Here is a 26808-nt window from a genome sequence, read left to right as displayed (position 1 = left end):
AAGCATGCTGACTTCTTCCCCCCGCTCTGGGGCTCCGTGGCTGCTTACTACAGGCAAAGTAAACCAGTGCCACAGCAGGGCTGGAGAACATCCCTCTGCTGAGGAGGGCAGTGGCATCTGCTGAAGTTTAAAAGAAAAGTTGGAGGCAGTCCTAGCAGGAGGTGGTAAATCCCAGTTAATTCCTATTTACAGAGAAAATGCAGAAACTCCATAAGATATTATCTATGTCAAATCCAGGCGCTGAGTCCCTCAAAATGAGACTTGCACACTCCAGTCTCACAGGAGCCATGAGTGAGCTCTGGCTCCCGCTAACTTGTCTTTACAATGGGCTGTGCTGAGGCAAGTTTCCATAAAGCCCAACTGCGGGTGGCATAGCCCCTCTCCTCCCCGTTGCCTCAACCCCCGCCCCCAGGGCCCCTCTCCTCCCCAAACTACACAATTGCAATGTTGAACCATTACTGTAGTTGCAAAATGTTGGCTGATGGGATTCCTGGGCTTGGTAAATCTGCTGTGCATCACCCTGAGCGTAAACACAGATCTGGAGGAACACGAGAAGCAAACAAGCCAGGTCCACTGACCTACAGCCTTGCCCTCTCCTGCTTCAAGGGGGCTGTCCCTGTCAAACAGACCTTTAGGCTGGGATACATGGGGGAAGAAAACAAAAAAAAAAGAAAAAAAAAAAAGGTAACTTACAGCTAGGTGCATTTTAGGCAACACAAGTAGAAGCCTAGCAGGAGTTGCTAGACTCCTCATGTCTAGTACACAGCTTTCAGCCTCTTGACACTCCCAGCAGAAGCAATTAATTTCTGGGACAAACAGAGAGCTATCCCGCTCCGCAGATGTTTCCTCTTAGTTCTACTGGACTCGAGTCAATGAAAACGTGGCAATATCTGCACAGCAACACATGGAACTTTCCACCAGCCCAGATGGGAACAGGAGCAGTCTCAGTTGAAGCCTCTATTAAAAATCTAACTGCTATTTTTGTTTGGGATGCAAGGGAGGGGTTAAAGAGAGCTAAGAAAATAGAAGTGGGCAGCATAGCCCTTAGCATGCCTGAGAACCACAGTCTCAAAGATTCCTTGGCAGATGTTGTAACAACCAGAAGAGCTGTAGGCCCTTTTACCCCTGTCAGAGCTTTGTTTATCCACTTGGGATATGAACTGGTAGCAGCAAACCTCCAGGGGCAGCTGAGACCAACTAGCAGCTGTGTAATACTTTTGGCCAGGCTCATTATTTATATCTCAGGGGTAGAAGCAGCCCCAGTCTGAACTGGGGCCACACTCCACCCCACTGCTTTTCAATGCCAACAGATGGGAGGGAGTGAGGGTGGAAGGAATAGGACCCCTTGAAGACCCCCAATTCATTCTGTGCCTGCTTAGACAGCTACAGAAGACCTGGGGGGAGGACATGCGTGGTTAGAGGAGGCGCTGCAGAAACTTGCACCATGTTAATTTACACTTACACTCTCAGAAAGTACTTGGTACCAAGTATTTTGTGTCTGTGGTAGCCATTTTTTTCATACACAGCTGCTCCACAGGTTTCCCTGTGCTAGCAGCAGACACAGATGCCCAGGTAGCAAGAATTTGCTTTTTAGGTATCTTGAGCACATAGCCTGGATCTCAGATGGGCTAAATATTTGCCATCCTTAGTAAGAAGTGGAGAGGGAATGCAAATATATTCATTCATATTAATCAATTTAAAATTAAAAGCATCTGGAGAGGAGACAAGACGCATCTTAAATGATGTAACTTGCAAAACGCTTGGAGATCCTTCAGCTGGAAGGCTATATAGAAATACACTATTATTACCATGTTACAAAATTCGCCCTGGAAGTAACTCTGGGCAGCCTTTTGGTAAGCAACTAGAAATCTGTAATAAAATAGGCAACAGCTATTCAGAGAATGACTGTGGTTTAAGACTTGCAATCCTCATTTAGGTTAACCATTTTCTGAAACATTAAACAAAAACTGCCTGTGGTAAGCCTAAGGTACTGTAAATGGTTTTTATCCCTTCAGTTTTCTTTCTTTCTACGTTGTTACAAGTAGCTTTGCGTGGCAAGGAATGGATCACAGCTACTGTAAAGCTGATGTCGGGTTAGTCTTTGCTTCACATAGAATAACCCTACTGGAGTGATTAAAAATGATATATATAATCATTGTCACTTCTTGCCTGTATTACTACATAGCACTATCATAACATACATAACTCATTACTCAAGGTACTGGAAAAAAACCCACCTCTTCAAAATAGACATCCTGGGCAAATTTTGTGGGACAATTTATTTTTTCTTTCTTTTTTTTTTTTTTTTAACCTGCCTGCTTGTTATAGTAGTGGCAACACATATCTGAAATACACAGTAGTATTGCAGTCACCTTGAATAATTATGTGAGTGAGCTCTAGGAAAAGGGCTGAAGAAATTGGGGGACCTTAAGTACACCATATATTTTAATTAGATCATGATAAACCTTCCCCTTCTCCCCATCAAACACATTCCAGACAAGAGAATGTTCTTAATCTGGAAATTCAGAAAACACTGCTTGAGTAAGAGCTAAATGATTCCTGGATTATTGTAGTAGCTTTTGCCATAACGTTTGTTCAAAACGATCCTTCTAACACTTGCAGCAGAAATATTAACTTCTTGAAAATCAACTTTTTCCTTCAACTTCTTCCACCTGTTGTCTCTTCCTATCCTGCCAAATAGCTTACTCTTTGCTGGGCCAGCCAATTGATGTAGGGAGGGAATCCACTGCTTTGAAGACCTGGTGATACAACCTGATTGCATACCTTATCTGCCATCTTCTGTCTTTCCCTGTGAAGGATCATTACTGACAGCCACTATGCTTTCCCAGCTGAATTATCAAACTCCTAAAAAATTAACTTATTTTCCCCTTCTACCTTAGCCATGCCCCTTCTCCTTAGCCACCATGAGAGGTTTTGGCTAGGTTACTATTGTACCTGTTGGCAAAAGGGATAGGCAGAGCTCTAGTAAGCAAAGAAATCTTGGTTTAAAATATGAATTAGAAACTTTGGACCACGTTGTATTTATAGTAAAATCTAACCACATTTTATTTAAAGAAAAGTAAGATAATTTAAAGGAAGACTTCCACAAAGCGCTGTTCTCATCTGGCTGGGGAATAAAAAAAAAATTTCAAGAGGCCCAAAACCTGGCTTGTGCTGTACCGAGGACATCCTCATATATGTTCTAGAACACAGCAGCTGGTCTGCAGAAGTGGAACACACAAACAGAATTAAGTGGAATATACACCAGTCACTCTTGAAAGCAGGCTCAAGCACCTCCCAGGCAATTGCATCAATCGCTGCTGGTGCACTTCCTAGGTGTGGACAGTTACCCATATGGAAAGTATCTCAAATTTGCTCATTTGCATTTAACTGTAGCTAGCTTTATGCTTAGTAACATTTTAAAAGCCTCTTAGCCAGAAGGATAAAGGTACTGGAACAAAAAATATCCTTTTTCTATATACAAACTGACAAGATTGCACAATCAATTAAAACCAGTTTTGAACATTTAATAAAAACTCATCCTAGAAATCCAACTTTCTGCCGTGAGGTCCCCAAGCTCTCTTCTTCATCCAAAATCTTCTGAAGGGCTATGTGCAATGACTTGCCTACTCTTTTTCCCGTCTGCAATGCAAAGAAAGCAAAACAAATCTGAGACATATGCTTATTAACAGGAAGACAACCCTCATGGAACACTTCCTTTTGACAAATATATTCCCTTTCATGATTAATATACACCAGCTGGTATAATAAAAACATGCTTTTAATTCAGAAAAATAACGGTGGTGGAAGTTTCATTTTAATTTAAGTTTTGGAAAAATGTACACATAAAGGCAGCGCTCCCATTCATCAGAGAAACATTCCATGATCATTAACACCATATCTGTGCGCTGCTGGATCACCCAGGAATACCAATTAAATTCACATGAGGCACAAGCACACATTCAAATTAGCCAGCACACGCAATATGCAGCAATATGCTAGCTGCCAGAAGACAAGAGATACCTGACCAGCAAAGCAGCCACCTAATACAAAGTTCAGTAAACTCTTTTGAATGTGCTCAGAATCAGCAGACTGAATTTAGACCAGCTCAACACTCTCTCATGTGGCCAGAGAAGCCCAAAATGCACACTGGCTGCATCACCAAATCAGTCTGTGGGCAGATCCTTCGTTATGATGTGCAATTCTTTACTGTCCAAGGACCTTAAAGGAGTTAACAGATGGTTTTCCATAGAGAAACTAACTCCAGCAGTGGAAAACCACCAGGATTAGCTCCGATACCAGCCTCTACTCTTCCCACATGCACAATTGTACTGTGGAAGCTGCAGGACAGGGAAACATTGGGCAATGCTGAAATAAAGGTCTTAAGGCAGTGGTGCCTGTTAGAGCTTTCCCAGGGTTTCTCTAAATGACCTGAAACACTGACTCCATACAGAAATGAAAAGAGCCCACCTGTCCCTAAAAAGCCAAAGACAGATTATATTAAACTGAGTTTATTAGCTCCTGATCTATGTAACGAAGCCTATGCCTGCCATACAGCTGACCACAAAGCTCTCTTGCACCTGTTGATGACAACTGCTGACACTGTGGGTGCACAAACCTTAAAAAAAGGTTTTTCCTAATTTTTTTCTAATTTCTAATCAAAGAGCGAGGTGACAGAATATGGCCCATAGTACCAAAGGAAATTTGGAAGGAGCTTTGATGCAGCAGGGTAGCTGTCAATCCTAGATGCTATGAGTCATGCTAAATAAAGGTGGGCACACATGAGAATTGTTACAGCTCTGCACTGAGACAAAGATCACAGCGGCAGCCTGGAGTCCTCAGGGGTGATATACTTTATGCAGTCTTCTCAAACGTAGGACATCACCACTCACACCAGGTCAAAGTGAATGGGAACTGTGCAGAGCTTCAGTATCGACACAACACACAACGCTGTTGCCATCTTTTTCCTGCTTGCCTGTCTTATGGATTGGATCATAAACTCAGTAAAAAAAGCCTAATGCTGGCAGCTTCCCAAAACTTTCCCATGAAGCTGCCTTCCTAAGAGATATATCCTAGGAACATCTGTTCTCTACCAGGCAGGGAAAGCTGAACACTCTCTGACGTGCAGCCAAATCATTAGGGAATGGAGGTGTCAAGCAAGGGTTATGCAGCTCCTCCACTGGACATTCCCAGGCTTTTTTATTTTTCTTGGTATCCTAATCAGGCTGCTGAGTTTGAGGCAGGGCCAAACAGATAATCTCTGACCTCCCAGAAAACATCTTGGTTTTCTCTCTCTGAGCTTTATCCCTCACTCCTCCAAACTGCTCACCACCCAGCAGGGAAGACTTCTTCCAAAGCAAGTGAGACAGCACAACTCACTGGGTGATCGATCAGCTTAAGCTTTTAACTCCTTGCACCAACAAGTAGGGACAAGTTCACTAAAGCTCTTAAGCAGAGTAGGACAGTTTGAAGATTTCCTATGGTTACCTTCCATATGCATCTCTGATGAGTGTTTAGATGAGCATTGTATAATCCCAAGCACAGCCTTTGGGAGCAGGCTATACAATGGAAGTGCAGAAGTTAATTTCCTATTTAGGGCTCAGCGTAGAGCAAAATCTGTGATCAAAATAGAGGCTCCAATCAAAGCTTTCTGCAGATAATTTGCATGTGGGCCAGCTTCTACCACAAATCTGTATCTAACTTAAGCACCCATCTCTCTGTAACAGCCCTAGACCCAAAATCTCAAGTCTTCTATGACATTTAGTTAGAATTGGACACAAAATCCATCAAGGAAGACACATCAGATGTCCATAGGAAGTGTGGTTTCTTTAGGATGCCAAGTTAGAGATAATCCCCCTCTGCACATCTATGCAGATGATAAGGGGGAAAAGTGACCTCTCTGGATGCAAATAAAAAGCTCACCAGTACCACCAAGATTAGCACTCTGGATCGACATCATGAAACAATGAAGTGCCATATATACTCAGCATGTAATTTCCACTTGAGACCAACTGTTTTCCAGCTTGGCTCCAAGTTCTGCATTCCTCACTACAGCCATGCTGAAATTAGTTCTGGATCTCTAGGAAACAGAGCCAGTCTGAAGTATTTCATTTTCATTCTGACTCCAAGTTCAAAACCCAGTTTTGTCTCATGCTCAAGGCCAAACCCAGGCATGAGAATTTATACTGGAAGACAGTTTTAAGAAGAGCCTGATAGAAGGTTTAAAATGGAATTCTTACGTGGATGTGAACAACATCCAGATACTAGTATTTTCATCGAGTAGGGGCAGATCAGAAACCCAGGAAAGGAGCAAAGAAAAACAACAGTAAAATGAGAACAGTAAGCTTATCATAAAACAAATGAGTTGTGCTAGAAGAGAACACCATGCGCTAGCAATTCTAAGTACCATCTCTCCTTCTATAGGGACTTTACCATGTTAGAGGTTTTGTTCTTCAGTCTTTAAGGGAAACAATGAGAGGGGGAACATGTTCTCTATAAATACTCTCAAAGTTTATCAACTTAAGCTTTGCAGTCTTACAGCTGTGAGGTACTTGACTGAAACAACTGTCAGTACCATACATTTCAGGCATCTAAAAGTTTTAGATAACTTCCATTCATATTAGGTTCTGTTTCAAAGGAACTATCTGTGACCTTCAGCAAGTCCCTTGTACACCTAATAAAAGCACCAGGATCTCTGCTCTTAAAGTCCTTACTGCAGCTTTTCATATACTCAAGTTCCAGTCCATCCAGTTTCATTCAGTATCATCAGTAACTGCTCAAAACTCCTTACCTCCATCATTTCAAAAATACTCTCAGGATCAAGGCTACCTTTCCCCACTTTCTTCATAGAAGTGAGGGCGCCTTTACTGGTCACAGAAATAAGCAGGCTGGCCAAAGAACAGGCTTCTTCCTGAAGGGTAGCATCCACCACATGCCTATATCCAATCTGTAAGTTAGTGACAAAACAACGTATTAGTTTGCAGTTGTCTAAGCTCTTTATTAAGAAGTTAAACTGTGAGTAGCAGCTCTGTTGGCTATCTACAGCCTCCCATCCTAATATCATGTGACTGAATTGACAAATTATGTGTATGTATATAACAGAGGTGAGAAAAGCATGTCACTAGTTCACGCTGTTTCCCTCTCTGACCATCCTTTCATCTATATGAAACTCCAGATTCCCCTTTCCCTTCAACGCCAAGCATGGACTTTGCTCCCCGCTAGGTGAAAACTACACATCCTGAGACTCAGGTGAGCCCCCACCTCAGTGGTGACCTTTCTGCTATTTAGGGAACTTGCTCAAAAGATACGTCAGACAAACTTCCAGGTAACTAAGCAAATCATTAACTCTTACATTGGAAAACGCAGCATCCAGCAAATCAACTGTGTTAGTTGTGGGCTATATATGGAAAAGGAAAACAAAAACCTGTTTCAAAGGAAAGGACAGTATTGCACCCATGAAAACAGAGTTCTGTCCCCAGCAACAAATACTCGTTGTGTAACTCCAGACAGATCACACAGCCTCTGTGCTTCACAACAATACCCATTTGTTTTAACATAGTGAAGCATCTGCTGCTCTGGATGTTGAGCAAGGAGCAGACGAAAAATAAACAACTCTTCTGCATGCAAGAAGATGCATTTTAACAACGCATCATGTAGAAATCTGCAAGTCAGAGGTGAAAAAAAAAAACCTTATTCAGTAAAAGTTCTTCTTAATTAGGAGGCCAGGGATGAACAAATATATACATAGTGGACACTGACCATTTCTGAACACAAGTTTTATCTCTAGGGAAAAAATAAACGGCAGATGAAGTTCATAGAAACTGAAGCCTCTAGGGTAGAAGGTCAGAAATTTGTCAGGCTTACTTTGCTTAGTGTGACAATGCAGGGCACATCATCCACATTAAGTCGAATACAATCGTAAGGGTCATCAGACAGCTCAATCTCTTTAGAGCCTTCTTCATCCTCCAGAACACGCACTTTGGGTATTCTTTGGAAATACAATGTGCAAAATCATTGTCAGAACAGATAACGAATACAGGTGTCATACAGTCTCAACTCCAAGAAGTGCCCTTTCCTCTAAATGAGGCTAAATGTTTAGAAAAAAATCCAGAAAATTATCAAAGTATTAACAACTCACTCACTGAGACTAGGAAGAAAACAGCGTAAGCGGGAAGATATTTAGGATAAGAGCATCGTATCTACATCATTCAAACGGTTAGAATCTGAACTGGTTTTTACACTAATATATGGGGAGAAATTCTTTTGGAACTTGCACAATTGCAATTCTGGACAATTCTTTGTACAGCTGTCTGGACATACAGGAGATAAATTACCAAGACTGAATCCTTTTGTACTGTGGTTCCCAACCTTGCAGACAGCAGTACAGTTGTCAGAATTACAGCAACTGCATTGCCTGGCAAAGCTGTGACATCGGTAGCAAATACAAGTTGTAAAGCTGTTCAGGAAAGAATGACACTAAGGAGTCTTGGGGTAAAGGAAAAAGATTATATTAGTAGAATCCTTTCTCTTTAAAAAGATGGGAAGATTGGCAAGATATTCTCATTCTTTAAGAAGCCGGAAGACTCTACTGTTCTAAGGACAGATACACAAAAGCAACCATCAGGGATAAAAACCCAGGCACAAACCCAAGAAATGCTTTCTTCTCAATTGTGAGTGACAAGCTCTCTCACAAATGAGCTAGACGGGCTCCTTATCAGCGATATGTATATTGTATTTGTTATAGTCATTTAATGGGAGTTTTACAGGATGATTTAAGGCAGCTTTCTTAGCACAATTAATAAAGTAATTTAAAACAATTTAGCAGAAGATGGTATCTCAAAAAGCCAAGAACCTCAGTGTCTTATATACCCTCATTTATCCAGGTGCCCACTGGGATGGAGTATTGACTGAGAGACTTTGCTTTACTGGCCAGTAAAACCCACACACAGCTCAACCATACTGCTCTCACTTTCGCACATTTGCACTTGAAACATGAACTATTTCAAGACATCCCTAGAAAGCTGACTTCAGTAACCACGTGGAATGCAACCACAATCTGTTTTTTTATTAGTGCTTTTACAGTAATGTTGTGTTTTACAACTAGACTCTGGAGGTTACATTCTTTTACACGTTCTGTACCAAATCTCTTTTAAAAGAAAAGGAGATAGGGACTGATTTAGTGAACTTTTCCCCCACCAACGCAAAGTGATTTTTGTTGTTCCCTGGAAATGTATTTTAGTTATTTGTGGCTAAGAGTCCTAGAGGCAAGTACTTCACAACAGCTAACCCTGTTTCAGTGAGAATAAATTCCCTACAAGAACATTGGCCTGAGCCAAGCTATAACTAAAACTTTCAGTAAGCAGAACAACTAAGATGTGTACTTTTCCCTGAAATGAAACTCAAAACGCTTTGCAGAGTTACATAACAACCCATTGGAAATGTATCAAAGCCTGTTTTCAAGTTAAAAATACTCCATTAAAAAGTGATGGAATAAAGTCACAAGGTGACCAACCCTCTAGCTACGCAGGACAATGGAGAACATTGGACAACAGCCCAGACAAGAAGTGTAGGTGCCAGAGCAGTGCTTAAAAAAAGAATGAAGATTTCAAGAAAATCTGAGAGATGAAGCAATTTTTAACTCCATCCTAAAATAGCTATGAAACCAGAGCAACGTTTGGTCTGCAAGAAAAAGTTGCCAGAATTAATACCTGAAAAATCCCTGCAAAGAGCTGTTTTGGCCAAGAACAGATGAGAGAGGAACAAATGAACTATTGCAGAAGCAAAAAGATAGTTGATCAGACACAAGCATCATAGTTGCATAAAAAGGGGGTATATACACAAAAAAACTAGGCAAAGAGAGCGTAGCGCAAAGAGCATTTCCGGAAAACTTGAGATTTCCTCTCCCAGCTTATGAAGATTTATCTTAAGAACTAGCTGTACATGTTTACTTTGCAACTTTTATTTTTCTGTTTTGATTCCTGCAACTAATCAGGGCAGAAATCTGTACAGCAGGACTTAAGTCACATAACGAACAATGCTGTTTTCTGTGTGCTGCAGACCCAGATTTCACAACTACAAAACCAGTTCTACCCTTGCAAGCAGCCATCAGTTCTGCCTCTACCGTGCTGCCCAGCAAAAAAACCACGACATCTGCAAGGCTATTGTGTTATAAACTCTGTAGCTTTTGTAACTTGCCTGGTTTCTGTTGCCTCGGTCGCAAGTAGGCACATTCCACAGGATCAAGTTTAATGCTAAGCCCTGACACAGTAGCTACTTGCGCATTTTGCAATATCTACTTCGATCATGGATAAACCCAGCCTTAAGCACCGTGGAGACAGTTAAGAAGAAAGTTTGATATCTGGTATCTTTTGCACATGATCTTGCTATAGTTTTTAGAACATAATGAACAATACAAAACTCCAAGGAGTAAATGTTCCCCCTAAAACAGTCATATTGCCATTGTTCCATGCCTGAAGAGGATACGATGAGTCAGGTCAGACATACAAAGGATTTAAATCCCATTAATTCTTGCGCAAAATTCCTTAAGTTACGATTTTGCATTTACTTAGTCCTAAAGTCCTAAATAGATATGTGTCCATAGCTATTGCAAAAATGGTTAGAGCAAGATTTTAAGGATGAAGCTGAGGTTTTCAAATGCCTATCTGAACATCTAAAAATTTGTAGCTTCAGAAAAAACCCAGCAGCTTGAGCTCCCTGCTCTTGGTTCCAAAGCTGCAGTCACGGCTGACAAAGATCTGAAAACACTTATAAAAAAAACCTGTTTGTAAACAGATTATGAAAGGCAAGTAAGACTCAAAGAGGGACACACATGTCAAGCGACGTTCAGAACACTTAATCTGAAGTGATCTTCAAACTGATATCTTGTCTTGCTGGGACAATATTTTATGGAGAGAGGGCAGCTATTCTAAACAACCTTGTGTCAATCCAAAGAAAACTTAGTAGGTACCAAAGGAAAGGGAGAGGAATAGTGAATGAGGACAACAGGTTTTCACTTTGAATTTCACCTCTTGACTCTCTGAGTTCATATGAGATAGATGGACTAGCAATCCCTCCTCAAATCAATAGACAGGGTTTTCACAGGTCAAAAATCAACAGGCTCTGTGTTATGTCATATGGTAACACATGTTGATTTGATAGCTGACTTCCACAAAACTGTGGATGGTTGCCCACAGATTAAAGATTATACAAAAGAGGCAGTTTTCAGAAGAAGAAAAATAAAGCAAAATCATTAAAACAATTACACTCTTCATGTTGCCCATGTTCCCAAAGCAACAGATTTCCTTTTATTTATTTTTTTATTTGAATTACTTTTTATATGATCTTCTCTCTTTATTCAGAGCTAGGATTCTGGATGAAATAAGAAAAAAGACCTAGTTATCTTGCAAATAAAGTACGTGCCTTGGATCTGCAAAACAACTCACAGAGGAGCAACTGTTTTAACTATACAACTTCTGCATCCTGGCAGCCCACACACAGAGACATAGGCATTTCTTCCCTTTAGTGTACTGTCAACTCTTTTGTGAGCCATTACATTTGTGACAGTATTTTTTAATGCTGCATAAACAATCTACTGTTAAAAGTTACTGTTGAGAACTTGATTAACATGGGAAACTTCTCAGCAATATATAGAAGTAGTCTTAGATGGATTCTCCCCTTATCGCCTTTTGAAGGGTTTATATCCTGCTATACTGCCTGTCTTCAAAAGCGTATTTTCCTTCCTCCTGCATGTACTTTTCCAGCTTTAGTGCTGTGTGCTAATTCCCTGATCAATAAGCCAGAACTATGTGAGTGACTTTAGCAGATCTCTAATTTACAGCTGAAGAACAATCTGACATCCACTTTCAAAACATTTATGCCTGTAAGAGTCTAACTTTTGCACCTCTTCCAGCTACTTTTGCTACCTAAGTTTTTTAGCAAAGCCATTCACTAGTTTCTTTCTCAAGGGTGCTACAAAACTTTGTATTCCCTTTCATCTACAGATCAAGAAGATAAAAACATTAGAAAAAATATTCTTGAATGTTATCATTAAAACACACACAGAGCACTTGCATCAATCATTCTACTAGATTTTGTTCTTCCACTCTTTGAATTAAAATGCATGGGGCAAAGTTCTTTTAAAGACACGTCATTTCCCCCTCCCCACAATCTCTCACCACCATTTTTTCCTCTTAGTTTTAAAAAGAGCTTTAGACTAACAGTTAACGAGAAAGAACATCAGAAGTGGGAAAACAGGGCTAGTTACAAACCAGTAGTCACATTGACAGAGGGCTTCTTATTCAGGAGCATCACATATCAGTAAATACTTCTTATTTTAAACCCACAAGGCATCAAGACAAAGGCCTCCAACTACTTGCAACAAAACCATATGGTCAAGACAATTTTTTCTGGATCTGGCTACAGAACAAAAGTTATATTGTGAACCTGACTGTGCATATAATGCAGTATGACACTTGAGTATTAGAAACTGAATTAAAGTAATTAGTTCATGTTATTTGCATGCAAACGGACTGCCTTGTATCTGAATGCAAGTTGCCTTGGGTATTTCTTATTTAAATAATTAAGCATTAAAAATGCTTAGCTCACAGAGAGTACTTCTCTTTCACTTCCCATGTCACTTCCACTCACATGAAATGAGATTTGTACTCTACCTTGTGTTAAAGAGAGCTGCCTTCACTGCTATTGAGATTGCATCAAAGAGGTTCCCACCACATTCCAATAGCTGGGGAGGAAAAAAAAGAATCTCTTTAAAAGAAAATCAGGCTAGTGCCTTTAAACCAAGTCTTTATTTTACTTAAACCTACTTGAAACGGCACAAAATGAAGAACCAGAACAGGTTTTTAAAAAACAAAGTTGTCTTTAAAGCCTATCTATGAAAATAAACAACAGATAGGAAATTAAGATTTCAGCTAACTGCATTATACATGCAAAATAGAAGAGTTAACGTACTTCATAATAAAATTAATTATAAAATCTAATAATAGCAGCTGAAATGAAACCACCACTATTCTTACTCTTCTTGTGCTAAGGCTCTGAACTAGACTATGACCAGAATACTTTTTATAAACTCACCACATTCATTCTTTAATGTTAAATCAAGCCGATCTATTTTCTATACTTTATTTCAAAGAGGAGTCTTTTTTAAATATCAGCTGGACAAACCCAATTGGTAGAATCGTTTTCAAAGAAGCAATGCAAATTGTCACCCAGAACATGGTATGAAAAGCTAGTTATACAAGGTATAGTTACGAAGGCACATCATGATTTGTTCTCTATTCTTCATGGAAAGGGAGTCACCAGCAGGTTTGTCTTGTAGCTGAGAAGGACCTAAGGAAATCTTGATGTCAAAGTCTACTTGTTGATAACACTATCATTTGAATTAAAGTGTGTGGAGGGAGTCTAGCTCAGTTTCTTCCCGTGAAGATCAGAAGAACAGCACTGCATACTACATAAAAAGGCAGGGCTCCCACAACCACTGATACCTTCTATAGGCTGACAGACAACTCAAAGATGTATTTGGCCATAGTCTAGTGTTAGTTCTCTGATAAGCTCCACTCTGAGCCGCCAGTACTATTCTATGAACACACACATGCCCAGCAAGCATTTGAAACTACTTCAGCGAGAACATATGGATGCTCCTCCGTTACAGCAGTCTATGCTGTATGAGAGCAAAACAAGTTTTGCAACACTGATTGCATTGCTTGTTCTTCAAAATCTATTCAAGAATGAGATAAACTCCCACACTGGGAGCAAATCATAAATCAGATATTCTGGAAAGACAGTTTATTTTTATGAAGACAGACTGAATTGTGTAAAAAGAATGACAAGAAGTTGGGATAGAAAGCTAAATATGAAGGTGATCAAATTATTTCTTTGCTAACAGCTGCTGGATACAAAGAGGTTAACTTGCCACTTTCAGTCATTATTGGATTTTACTGGATAACACAATAAGCCCCACAGTATCTTTGTTATTAAAACACAATAATGGGATGTGCCTGTACTGTTGCTAGGCTTATGTTCAGGCTGCTGTTCTAAAGCCTTATCTGTATTACAGTGGCACCTATAGGCTAGGAACACAGCCTGTATCAAGCATGGTACAACAATTCCTCCAAAAAGAACCGAACACTCTCTTCTCAGCTGAAGCACCTTGTACTGAGATCCCCCTCTATTATTTTTTTCTGGGTTTTTTTGTTTGGTTTTTTTGTTTTGTTTTGTTTTTTTAAGGCTAAGAAAGTCTGCACAGCTGTGAGTTGTGGGAAGCAAAGGAGTCTTTAGAAACGACTGCTTTTAATTTACTGATATACAAATGAAAAAGTTATCAGGGGTGGGAAAAAAAAGAGAAAACATTGTAGACCTTGCTTATTCAAAGAAGTTTTTCCTCCAAAAGGAGAGATTTCTAAGTTTTGGGGTTTTTTTCCAAACTGGGGGGGGGCGGGGAATAGAAAAGATGAGGAAATCCTCTGAGGGATGCTCAGTAGCGAACTGCTAAGATTTCAACAGAATCTCATGCGCCCCCCAACACACAATGTACTGTGATTGGGTAGGGAATGAAAAGAGATTGCACACTTTGATTCTCCATGCTCAGTACTGCAGGCTGCTGGGGCAAATCTTGTGGAAAAGGCTATACACGTATCAAAAACACCCTCAAAAATGCCTAAAAGCTTATTTCTGACATCCGTGACTTAGAAGGGGAAAGAAATTGAGGGAAAGACAGAAAGGGTGAGAACAGGCCTATAGTTTTGCAGTACTGTGTATCTCCACATTCATGAGCTACTCTTTGGAACTGGAACACCTTCTATTATAAAAAAGAATGCATGTACTTTGAAAGTTCAAGGTATATATTCTTGACCTTTGAAACATATCTGTAAGTGTCCATATGTCTGCATCTTTGTAGTGTGTATAGTTGAAGTTATTTTCTTTCCAGTCTGACTGTACACAATTGTAACACCTCCCAAGTACATTGGCCACTAGAAAGTACTTGAGAGATGTTTTTAATCAATAAGCTGCATGACTATGCAAAACATACTAATTTCTCTCTTCAGGTTGCATATCTCAAGTTTTGTTTACACATAGGAGCTGAATATAGATGCTTTGATCACAGTATGCATGGCTAAATTACATAGCAATGGAGTATCTCCAGGTTCATAACATTCTTTCTGGGTTTTTGTCTTTTGGAATGAGAGAGTTGAAACAAGTCCCTTCCCACCTGACCACAACGTACCAGTAGTTTCAAGCTTACGACAGATTTAAGGCTTATTTTCCCTCCAATTTAACTATGAAAACAAACAAGAATGTGAATAATTTCCAGGAATTCTGAAGGAAAACATCATCCAAAGGAATCTCAATAAGTATTGTTGTTATATTTAGAATCTGGCTGCCTCAAATGATGAATAATATGACTTGTAGTACCTTATATTAGCACAAGTGTCGTACTTCTACCATGTACTATTAAAATAGAATTCTATAGGAATGATTCAGCAAGAGCAGCTTCAGGAAAATCTGTAGGTATCAAGCACCCACATCAAGTACATCACATGTGATATACATGCCTTCTATTTAGAAAAGGAAATAGTACAAATACCTCAAAAATGTGAAAATACAGAGGCCTGGGATGGAAAAAAAAAAAAGAGACAGGGGAACAGAATAAGAAAGAAATGTTAAGAGTATCTTGTTCTAACTATATCAGCAGCTCTTCAATGGCTCACACACAAAATCCCTGCAGAATATGACATTAAAAAGACACATCAAGTTTAGAGTCCTAATTATGAACCAACAACAGATTCTTTATTGGCACTGTAAACAAAGCTAAATGTAAAATTCATCACATAACATAGGTCTTGACGTTCATAATCCTGATACAACTAGTAGCATAAAAATACCAAGGCTGTTTTTCTCTGTAGCTGTGGACAATCAACAAATTTGTCCAGGAAGAATCAAATCATGACCAGTTATACTTCATACAAAAGCTATACAGAACTACTTCTGCAGCAGTCAGCTTTATGAAAGTCTTTGTTTATGCAGTGTTTATGCAATGTTAAGCAGTTCATTGCTTAAATAAGCACAACATTTAATATTCTGTACCTCTGCTTGTAATTACCTAGTAACTAAAGGCCCCAGTGTGATTTCTCAGAACTGACACTTAATTCTCTATTAAACTATGTCAAGCTCCAACAGGCTGGTGACTAGAACTGTTAAAGCACTCAGCAGTGGTACATATCTGATCATTCTGTATGCAGACTAAGTCACGGTATGTACCATATCCACTATAATTAGGCTCATGCTACTGCTTTTTAAACACCTAATGGACTAATTTTCACATTTATTTACGTCTTAGTCTGAATGTTCCTGTTTTGTTTAACAAAACCCTGTATTTGGGTTTGGGTTTTTTTTTCAATACAGCTTAACATTTTGTAAATCATTTCATAGACATTAATGGATTCCTGTGAGTAAGATCCCTCAACATAGTTTCAGTTACAAATTTGAGAAATAGAAACTCAACTTTGGACCAATAAGAACTGGAAATAATGCTCAGGACAGTCTGACTTGCAGACTTCTATTAAATTCCCATGACAGCATGCTTTAAATACAGTATAGTATATGGAAATTGAGCTGCTGCATGCACAAGATTTATATGCATAAAATTCATCTTCCATTTTTTAATGGGAACAAATATTCCGTTTCTCTTCTACATTCAATACATGCATACAACTTTCATCAAAAAGTGCCTCGGCCAAACGTAACTTTTGCCAGGAAAGTTTATATTTTACTTTACTGAATTAGTACTGACAATAGTGCAAAGAGGTAGACAGGATGGACAGTTACGTTAGGGCTAACATACACCCATGCTAACTTACATTAATTAGAATGATACACTTATTGTTGTATCTAGCTTGGAAAAAAGTTTAATCTTCTTTAGTGGCAATTTCCTTGTCAGTATAAGGTCACTGATTTTTATCTGAGAGAGATCTGGAGTATTCAGTGTTTTATTAGCTCTGCAGCAGAGCAGCAGCATCAAGAAGAGCAGAAAATGAGCAAGCTGGAAGTAGCGATTAACTATTATAGGTAGATTCAAAGAAAATGGCCATCCATGCTGTGAAGGTTTATATCACATTATGAGAAACCTTTTTTATATGAAAATACAGATGGTTATGCTAAGTCAGTCAGTGCCTTGAAAAACTTCCTTGAATGTTAGTTTTCATTTCCTTACTTACCAATACATCCACATAGAGAACCCAGCAGTGCTCTCTGGGATTAATACAAAGTGATTTCAAGTCTACACTGTTCTCGCTGCTAAATACTCTGTAGAGTGTGTTTGCTATCTCTGTGCCAAGTTCTTCTCCTCCCCGGCCTTCAAATTCAGGAGTAGCATTTGCAGAACTAGATAAAGAAAGAAAAAATACTTTCACTTCTGAAGCAGCCAATACCCAAAGAACATTTCTTAAATATAAAGCATCAGAAATACCTAAGGATTTATTTGTACAAGAATAAGCATCCTATCTGTAAAGAAGTTATTTCCATTTTGCACAAGAAAATGTCTTGATACAGATAATATACCTACATTTTGCTACAAACTCTGATACTAATTAAATTCCACTACTATCTTCAGTTTCCAAGTTACAATACTAAAGTTGGTGAATTCTGTCAGGGATTATTTCTTAAGCACTCTCATCTTCTATCATCTTAACCCTTTCAAAAATAAAAAAGTGAGAGAAATCTGTACGAAGTTCAGAATAGCTAACAAGACAGCCTGTTAGAATTGAATGTTAAATTAATAAGATAAGAGGGTGGCTAAGAAGAGAAAGATGTGATGCTATCACAAATAGAATACTTTTTTTTTTTAAAGTGACATGACCACTTGACCTTAATTGGTAATTTCTTTACTGAGTGTACTCTCTGCTATCAAGCCATTTACAGACAGCACCTCATTCTTTTCAGCAACTGCAGCTTATGGAGATCAGCAACTAAAGAACATTTTTTTCCAGAAGGGATCTGACAAAAGCATATGATTTTCACTCCCTGATTCCAACATAGCAAATTTTGTTTACGAGCAGTCATGCAAGTAAGTCTTTGGGTGCTGAGGCCTTGTACTCAGCTAAGAACAAAATTCTAACAATGAAAGAAAACAGGCCCACAAAAAAAAAAACACACCCACAAAAAAAACACCAAACAAAAAACCTCACCTCCAAGTCACAATGAAATAGAGCAGAAATGTCCAGAGATGCATATACAGCAAAATAACAAATATTCTGAACCCAGCCTCTGGTTTATAGAGAGGACAAGAGCATTCTCAAGCAGTGGACCTATGGCACACATTGCAGATCTTGTTTTTAAATAAACTACTCAGACCTCCCCCCAGATTAATTCCTCATTACAGAACATAAAAAAGGAGCTGGTTCCACATAAGTAGCTTGATATATTCAAAATCTATAACAGCAAAGCCTTGTATTCTCCTGGCCAATTTCTCATGTATGTTCTGTGTTTATATGATGATACAAACTCTTAGCTCTTCCAACAGGAACACCACAAGAATGTAAATATACAGAAGAAGACAAAGTCTTGGAATACAAAAACCCAACAACTAAAGATCCACATTATCTAGGTATGACTTAAACCATCAAGTGAGCTGTATCAACAAGACTGCAGCACCTATAAGGGAAATCCTTACCTCACAGTAATTCTCCCAACTTGTTCTTTTGCAGAACTGATGAAAACTCAGAATGCCAGGAAGAGCTACTGAGTTTTACAGAAGCTATTTGCTGCTTCTATAACCAGACAACACTATACATGGTCAAAAAAATAATTACTGCCAGTAAAGCACTGACCTATGCTTCCAAACTACACTTGCCACACGAGTAAGCGCTGCAAGTGTGACATAATATTATTCGCAGTTGCGTTAACATTGGACAACAATTTTATAAGATAGGACCATATCTAAGTATAACTTAATTCTAGAAATATGCGGAGTCTGGCCTCTAAGTTGTATTAAACAAGCACTTATCCAGGGAAGCAGCTTTTATGCAAGTTAATGAGATCATTCTGTTTACATCATCCTGTTCAAAGTATGGTTATGCAAGCATTATGACTCCTATGGTAAGTTGAAAAGAATTACACAAACCTCACTCTATACTTCATTATTATTTCTAAACATGAAGTTTTATCAAATGTTGTCATTTTTAATTATAAATGGCCACTGTCTTTGACAGCGAGTAAGAAGAACGTAGGACTCAATTGGAATATTATTGCAACTTTCATTGCATCTTAATTCCATTATTATTTTAAGATTTTGATTCCTTGCAATCAAAGTGAAATGAAAAAGTAATGTTAGCATGGTACTATTATAATAACTATATGGTAAATACTGCCACCCAATATACCCAGGCTATTGCAGTAATTTACACTGGGTAAAATTCAAAAAAGGGTTGTCTAGCACACTAATAAAAGAAAATGCCAAAAAGCTTGTTTTACGGAGCATTGAAAGAACTTAGTAGTGGCCAAATGGAGCACAGAATTTCCACTCCTGAACAGAATGTAATTTTAAAGACTTTCCAAACCATTTCAGTGTCACATTGCATAACAATCAAGACTCCTAAAGCACAGTGAGGCTTCTACCACAGATGTCTACTTTCAAAACTCTTGCTGTTACCAGTCAAAACCTTTCTCCCACAGTAGTTAAGTACTTCCCATCCGTTACTCAGGCCATTAATATACTATAATCGACAATGTAAGTAATTATAACAGAGATAAAACAGTTAATTCAACAAAAGCTTACAGCTATTTTGCTGGTATACAAGGGCTTCATTACACAGAGGATATTCTTCACTTAAAGCTGTATTTACTTCGAGCAACCAATACCAGATTTCTATCCTTGCACCAAAAGAAGCATACAATCATTTAAAACGAGAAGGCAGATTCACTGTTTTAGAATCAGCCGTAAGTTAACCACCTCACTAATATTCTAGCCGTCCAGAAAGCAGCCAGAAAACATCACATTTATGACACATCTGGACTGCCAAAGCAGTCCCAGAAATAGATAGACCTGAATTCAGGTCCAGATGCCGTCTAACTGTGTTAATATGATTATGATGATATTCAAGCTCATGACCCTACAAAAAATTGGGCTGACAAGGGTTTGGATTTAGCCTTGTCAAACTGGTAACTCTACCAACACTGATTTACTGATTCAGGTCTTTGCCTGGTCAGGCACTGCCACCTCACTTCCCATCCAAAAAGAATATCTGCTTATAGTTTGAAACAGTTTTTACCCAAGCATTAGATGGTGTTTCTCTCTGAAAACCAAGCTAAATCCACTACAGACCATCTTTAATGGAGGAAGTATGGTAAAAAAAATGGTATAGACATTTCATTCTTTCAGAACTCCTTAGTTTGCCTCTTGCCTCTGCAAAGAGTAATTGCCATGATAACGGGTTTATGGTAGGGGAGAGAGGGGGAAGAAAGGTTCCTTTTCTGCAGCCACCATCCAAGTGGTATCTTTAGTGACTGCACTGAAATTTGTTTTAAGTTAACATTTTCCCCACAAAACCCAACAGAACGGTATCTGAGGATCACCTAAGAGCATGCTGATGTGGTTGTTCTGCAATACCGTCATCTCTTATGATTTTGAGAACTATTTTCCATCTATAATATTTAAGATCGTATCTGATCCAGTCTTCCATGCGGGCACCAATGAAACAGGCCCACCCTTCCAGCTGGAACAAAAGCATGTCTGGACTTCAAAGTGGAGGAACAGATGGCTAGACTTGGACAAATATATTCCTTGCTTCCCTAATTCCACAAACTAATGCATTCAAGGAATTCAGATTTGTCTGCCTTTTTTTTTTTTATTTCTTACACTTTGAAAATTATAAATCTTTGCTTCAGTCAAAAACCAAAACCAAAACAACCCTAACAAGTCAGTATTAGAACAGCCCCAAAACTCAAACCTGAGAAAAGCAGACACAGCAGTCTTTCAACATCAATGACCGGGATTACTGTCCTCCAGTGCTGATGGGCAGTAAGGACATCACATACGACATGGACTTATGCTATGATAATTAATTTCTAGTATCACAAATCAGTGCCCCAAAAATCATGTCTTCCAGAGACTAGCATTAAAGTCTGTCTCAAAATGGGACTAAATGTGCTTCTCAGATTTCGGGATAAGGACTCAGAGCAGAATGAAGAGAAATGGAATTTTGGGGCAGAGAATTATATACATGATCCAGCAAGTGATTATTTTCAGCAGTACAAGAAACCATGAAAGTTTTGGGAAACAAGCATTTTAAGATAGCTAACACTGCAGGCTGAGTTTTTATTATTAGTTTCAACAATATAAAAACCAAGTAGAACACACAGGAACTTCACCACAAGATGCAGTGTATCAAACTATGCTCAGTTACTACCACCCAGTGGCAGCCTGGAAAAGCATCAGAGTACTGACAGCATCTCATTTGCCTTTAGAGAGAACAAGCTGCTCTCACTTCACATTTTGTCTTTTGGATCTTTCTGGAAGCTAGCGGTCACCTTTCCCTGGCGGCACAAGCATGTGAAGTGACTACCCTTCTCTAAAATCTAGGCTTTTGGTCTGTGTCGTCACAGAAGGCAAGGATTACCCATTTCTAGAACTGACAAGATCCACCTTGCACAATATTGCTGCACATCTCCCTACCATCTTTTTAGGAGGTAAACAGTCAGAAAATACAACCTAACATTCATCTAATGAGTCAAAGTTTTTTTTAACATTTATTTACAATGAAAGAAGTGTCACAGAATTGCAATATCCCCACAGACCCCTTGTTTTAGTAAGGAAATGTCCCTGCTGTAATTGGACTTTCTTCATATAGAAACCACTGGAACAAAGCAGGTATTGTGTAGGATATTTCACACACAAGTTTTATAAAGTAGTCAAGCTCAGATCCCCTCTAACAGCAGGACCACATTTGAGAAGACCATCTTCCTTTCTGATATTTTTTGAACAGTAATCATAGACAAATCATTAATTCACAGGCGAGTCCTTCCCTCTACAAACCATAAGTTTCCACAGTTAACTCGTACATTGTGATGTATAGAGGCAGTCTTGGAAAAGGCTGCATAACGTGAGATACAAATGTTAAGGCAGATACAGCCAGTTCGGTCAGAAAGATTATCAGATATACACTTAGTAGCTCTTATACCTTAGCTTTACTAACAGTTTAATGTCAGAGTAGCAACACTTTTTTGTTTTAATAAAAATAGGCCACATGCAAAACAGCTACCTTGACAGTGCCAAGGCTTTTATGAGAGTTTTCCAGGCACATTATTTCATAAAGAACAGTTTTAGGAAGTCTGCAAGATACTGTGGTTTCAGACAGCAGACAGTCTGGAATACGACTGAGATGTCACTGCGCTATCTCAGAGCAACTTGAAAACAAGAGGTCTCAGTTTCCTTCTAGCTTCCCTCATAATTCAAGCACTATGAAGACTGTAAGGATAAGCAATAGTCCATTTGTAGCACAAAGCCAGGAATATGATTAAAAACAAACACCATTTTAGTTAATGAAATACGGATTCACTGATAAATATGATAATTAAATTTTCTAATTAACTTTTGCATCTGAAGTTTACAGTAAGGATTTTTTTTTTAAAACAAATGGTTTTGTACAAGACACCCTTCAAACTTTTTCCACTGCTGTCAAAGACAATGTAAGCAAAATCCTTTAAGTACAGTGAAAGTACAATCTGTATCAGTCAGTTCTCTTCTTCTGGAATACTTCATTTTTGAAAGAGATTTTTTCCATTCTATCATTGTAAAAAAGACAGTTGACACTGTAGTCACGAAGTCGTGTTAAACACACGTACAATTGAACCATTACTCTTTTCCAGCTGCAGTGATGCTATGCAACTTGGGATTTTGTTTAACCTGATTTCATTCCTTAACTCCTATTCTTTTGCTTATTTTGAATCTGCAGAACCAGCAGAAAGTTTCTGAACATTAACCACTACTGAAAAAGTAGAAGAACTTGTTTCTATTACTCAGACCCTTATGGGAGGTTAGTGGAATGAAGGTATAAACTTCAGAAGAATGGCAAGATCTGATTAGTCATTTATTCCAAATATTAGATGTATTTCCTTCTCTTCTAGTATACTAACCAGTCAACAAAGAATTCCAGGTAACCTTCATCTGGTTTCTCCAACTTTGGGGTCCCCATTTCAGCTTTTACACCTACCAAGATATCAGTGTGTCCCTGTTAAAACAAAAACATATCACACAACTAGAACTATATTCACAATGCTATTTGTTTAATTTAAATATCTATGGTAAGCTGACATTTCTACCTTTCAGTTATCTGCAACCATCATTCTATCAGAGTGAACTCAAAATCACATTAGTTTTTTTTAAAAAAGGAAAGGCTTTAGAAGAACAATGTTAAGCTTAAGAAGTTTCTTCAAATAATCACCATAAATATTAGCTTTCTCTAGGTTAAAAAGACACTCTTCATATCCATGGCTTTTTCTATCACTTTCGTTCTGGAAACAGCTATATCTGCAGAACCTTTGTAATATTGCACAGTATATTTATCTTCTTCACAGCCAACATGTGCCAGAAGTAGTTTTGCTTCACTCTAAAGGAACAGCGTTATTTTTTCCAGTGATTAGGCAGAACAGCAATTTCATTTTTTCAAGATTAAATGGTAGATTAGTTCAGATTGAATGCTTTTCAGGTACTTCACAGTAAATCTAGCTCAAGTAGGTTAAGCAAGCCTGAATGAATTATATATCCTGTCATTATTTCCTTAACCCTTAGTTTCAGTTAATGCTATACATACACACATTTTATTATACACACACACACACATCCATCTCCAAATAGCCTCAGCTTATCTTAGAACTAGTCACATAAACCAGAAGTCGCATCAGCAAGGTATGTGATCCCTAAGAAATTTACCAACCAGCTTTACTCTTGCAGATCCACTTGTGTTTGATACAACATCTGTTTCTACTTCTGCACATCTGTAGTCTTCACAGCCACGACCATCTACACGAAGGTCCTCCTAAGAACAACAATCAATATATTGTACTTAAGGGAATCAGTAATGAAAAGTAAAAAAAGAATCTGTGATTTTAAAGTTTCCTTTTCCTATGCCAAACACAGCGGTAAAATTAATATAAAAGCAACAGCTCCCAGTTTCATCACTAACTTTCACGTAAGAGTACAACAGAACGAACCGTACTTTTCCATTCACCTCTCATTCATCTAAAGCTTGCAACAAGCTCTCTGCAGACAGACCTGAACCCCTGCACTACTACCATCCTGTTCCAACAGAAAGCTTCAGACTACAAAAGTGTAAAGGTCTTGGCTTTAAAAGGTACTTTACCCAACACAACACGGGTCTTTATTGGGATACTCAAGTTTCTACTTTTATATATGTAATTAGGACCCAGCAGACAAAAATAACCCACCGGCCTCCCAGATGCTTTCATCTGTTTGTACTTCAAACACAGATACTATGCACCCTCAAATACTATACAGCTCATCCCCATAAAAGTAGTTTTCTTTGCAGTAAAATACAGTTTCTGTACTTCACAGAAAGTACAGTCCTTTTATCTTTAGCATTTCTCCACACGTCCTTCATTTTTCCTCCTTGGTCCACTCACCGTTTCCTTGCAATTTCAAGGAATTCACTTAACGACCAGCTAAAACTCTATGCCAGGGCAAGAATTCGTGAAAGAGCAAGGGAAGAGGAGGAAAAAGGAGGACAATAAATGAAATAACAAATCCACGTCCTGTTCTCAGCCTACTTTCTGTTCTGATGCTCTGTTCTCAGTGTGCTTGGATTATTACCCCAGAGATTCCCCCCCTAGGGACCAGGTAGTGGAAAGCTCCCTGCCACCTCCCCAGCCGACACTGCAACTCGTTCCCACCCCACACCTGCTCGCAGGGGACCAAGCCCGGAGAGGTGGGGAAGGGCCCTGCCCCTCACCTCACGGGGCAACGCTACCACCGGCCACAGGCGCGGCCGGCCCGAGCTGACCCGAACGACTTCGCGCTCCCCGGGGCGGAGGCTGCCGCCTCCACGCTGCCCCGGGCTAGCGGGACCTCCCGCAAAGCGCCCGCCGCCGCCGCCGCTACCTGGACGCCATGCACGATGTAGAGCTTCTCCGCCTCGCTCAGCACCACGGACGCCATGTCTGCCGCCGCCGGACGACACCGCTCTTCCGCTTCCGGCACCCGCGCGCGCCGCCGCCGCCGCTCCTGGCAACGGCCGCCGCTCCCCCAGGGCGGGAGGGCGGGCAGGCGCTGCGCCTGCGCACTGCCGCGCGCCCGGGGCGGGAAAGCCGCCGGGTCGCCATAGCCGCCGTTCCGCCCGCCCGGCACCTGGCGTCGCGGTCTTTCCCCGTTCCTACGGGCAAAGTGGGGCGTGCAGCCGTTAAACCCCCCACAGGCGGCCTTCACAGGGGGTAGGCGCAGCGCTCTGGGCCTGGTGCCCACCGAGCACCCCGCCTCCCGAAAAACGCCCCCTCCAAGGAGCTGACACTCGCGGTAAACCGGAGGGGCAGTGCCCGCGCTCCGCCCGCCCTGTGCCCAGGTAAAAGCTCCTGAAGGAGGCTGTGAGAATACCCCGGTGCTCGCGTAGTGATAAACCCGGCAAGAAAAACGAGGGAAGGCGGAGGTTTTTACCTCAGAGGAAGGTCCGAGCGGGGTGCAGCGCATCGGGCAGGCTGGTGCAGGAGCAGGGAAGAAACCAAACGCTCTCGTTAGGAGAGTGCCGTTGGTCCTGTGCCAGATATCCCTGGGAAAGCAGCATGGGAAATGTAATTAAAATCTCATACTATATATTAAAACAATAATTAAGGGTTGTTGGGTTTGGTTTTTTTTTTTTTGACAGCCTTAATTGAAAGTTGCATAACAACGAGCAGTTAACGTTGTAAGTTTCACACTTTTTTTGCACAGCTCTTGCGTGTGATTTTCAAATTATTTTAACAGTTGCTATCTGACTTCACGCTGATGCTTGCTTGGGTGAGGATGACCCATGGCTTACCAGGATTACACAGCACACTGCCAGAGTTTATCCAGGCGCTTCTAGCTCTCCTCTCTGAGACGCCTCGCTCAATCAAAGGTACAGAGCGTTTCTGGCTGTGCCTACTTGAGCAGGCAGCGCAATGCGACGGGAGCAAACCTGAAGAGTGAGAGATGTTTTGGAGGTTTTACTTTGGGGTAACGCTGGTCTGCTCCCATGAGTGGGCTGCACATCCATTAGCAGAGTGGGTGCGCTTCTGGGATGCATCCCATGGCTTCCCTGCATCCAAAAGGAGTCAAGTTTCTGCAGCCAGGATTGTTGCGTGGGGATCGCTTACTGCTTCTTAGCAGGGAAAGCCAGCGGTGGAGCCTGACCGAGCCGGGAGCTGAGGCTTGGGTAGCTCGCCCTCCCCGCTGACCCTGAGGAGGCGAGAAGGGCCAGGCCTCCTTCCCAGGCCAGGGAAGCGCCCGGCAAAGGCAGTGCCCGTGCAGAAAAGGTGCCGGGCTCGTACGCTCTCCCTGAACAGCACCTGCCAATGTTGCCGTCCAGCACAGACTGACCCTTCGTCTGGCCCTGCAGGGCCATTCTTGTATCCTCACATTCTGCAGCGTGAGCCAAACGACAGCAAGGAGAAACTAGAAACTCCCTTGTAAAAGTGAATTCCTCAGCTGAAATACAGTGTTAAGGCAGGTGCACCCTGAGTCCCAGCGAGAGCACGGGGAGGGGACACTCTGGCTCCCAGTCCTGCCTGCCTCACGGCTTAGCCCACAGCAGCTAACAGTTCCAATTGCAAGGA

General features: G+C 40.3%; 2 protein-coding genes across 4 annotated transcripts in view; one reads left to right on the top strand and one right to left on the bottom strand.

Moving 5' to 3' along the window:
• Positions 1 to 82: 82 nt before the first annotated feature.
• Positions 83 to 26808, bottom strand: EXOSC7 (exosome component 7). 3 transcript variants are annotated; one of them, XR_015707291.1, is made up of 10 exons: positions 26034 to 26808; positions 25124 to 25784; positions 23943 to 24044; positions 23143 to 23237; positions 17229 to 17394; positions 12669 to 12739; positions 7864 to 7987; positions 6791 to 6946; positions 694 to 3642; positions 83 to 182 (listed from the first exon to the last, which is right to left on the bottom strand). XR_015707291.1 is itself a non-coding variant. In XM_087769118.1 (8 exons), exons 1-8 carry the CDS (start codon positions 25703 to 25705, stop codon positions 3538 to 3540), a joined length of 1401 nt encoding a protein of 466 aa, XP_087625244.1. In that variant the 5' UTR covers positions 25706 to 25798; the 3' UTR covers positions 454 to 3537. The 3 variants fall into 3 exon arrangements, 1 of the variants encoding a protein (XP_087625244.1); XR_015707293.1 differs by lacking the exon at positions 26034 to 26808 and having other exon boundaries at positions 25124 to 25394; positions 25673 to 25784; XM_087769118.1 differs by lacking the exons at positions 83 to 182; positions 26034 to 26808 and having other exon boundaries at positions 454 to 3642; positions 25124 to 25798.
• ZDHHC3 (zDHHC palmitoyltransferase 3) overlaps positions 25521 to 26808 on the top strand; it is a 36196-nt gene continuing 34908 nt past the window's right edge. Inside the window, exon 1 of the mRNA XM_087769145.1 lies at positions 25521 to 25580. The gene's annotated coding sequence lies outside the window, so the exon portion shown is untranslated. The remainder of the gene's footprint in view (positions 25581 to 26808) is intronic.

This window comes from Nipponia nippon, unplaced genomic scaffold, assembly GCF_047370975.1.
Source record: "Nipponia nippon isolate SJK-2023a ecotype South Korea unplaced genomic scaffold, ASM4737097v1 scaffold_1, whole genome shotgun sequence".
In the NCBI taxonomy this organism is placed as follows: Eukaryota; Metazoa; Chordata; class Aves; order Pelecaniformes; family Threskiornithidae; genus Nipponia; species Nipponia nippon.
Note: the sequence above shows the minus strand (reverse complement) of the source record. Positions and strands in the feature narration are given on the sequence as shown.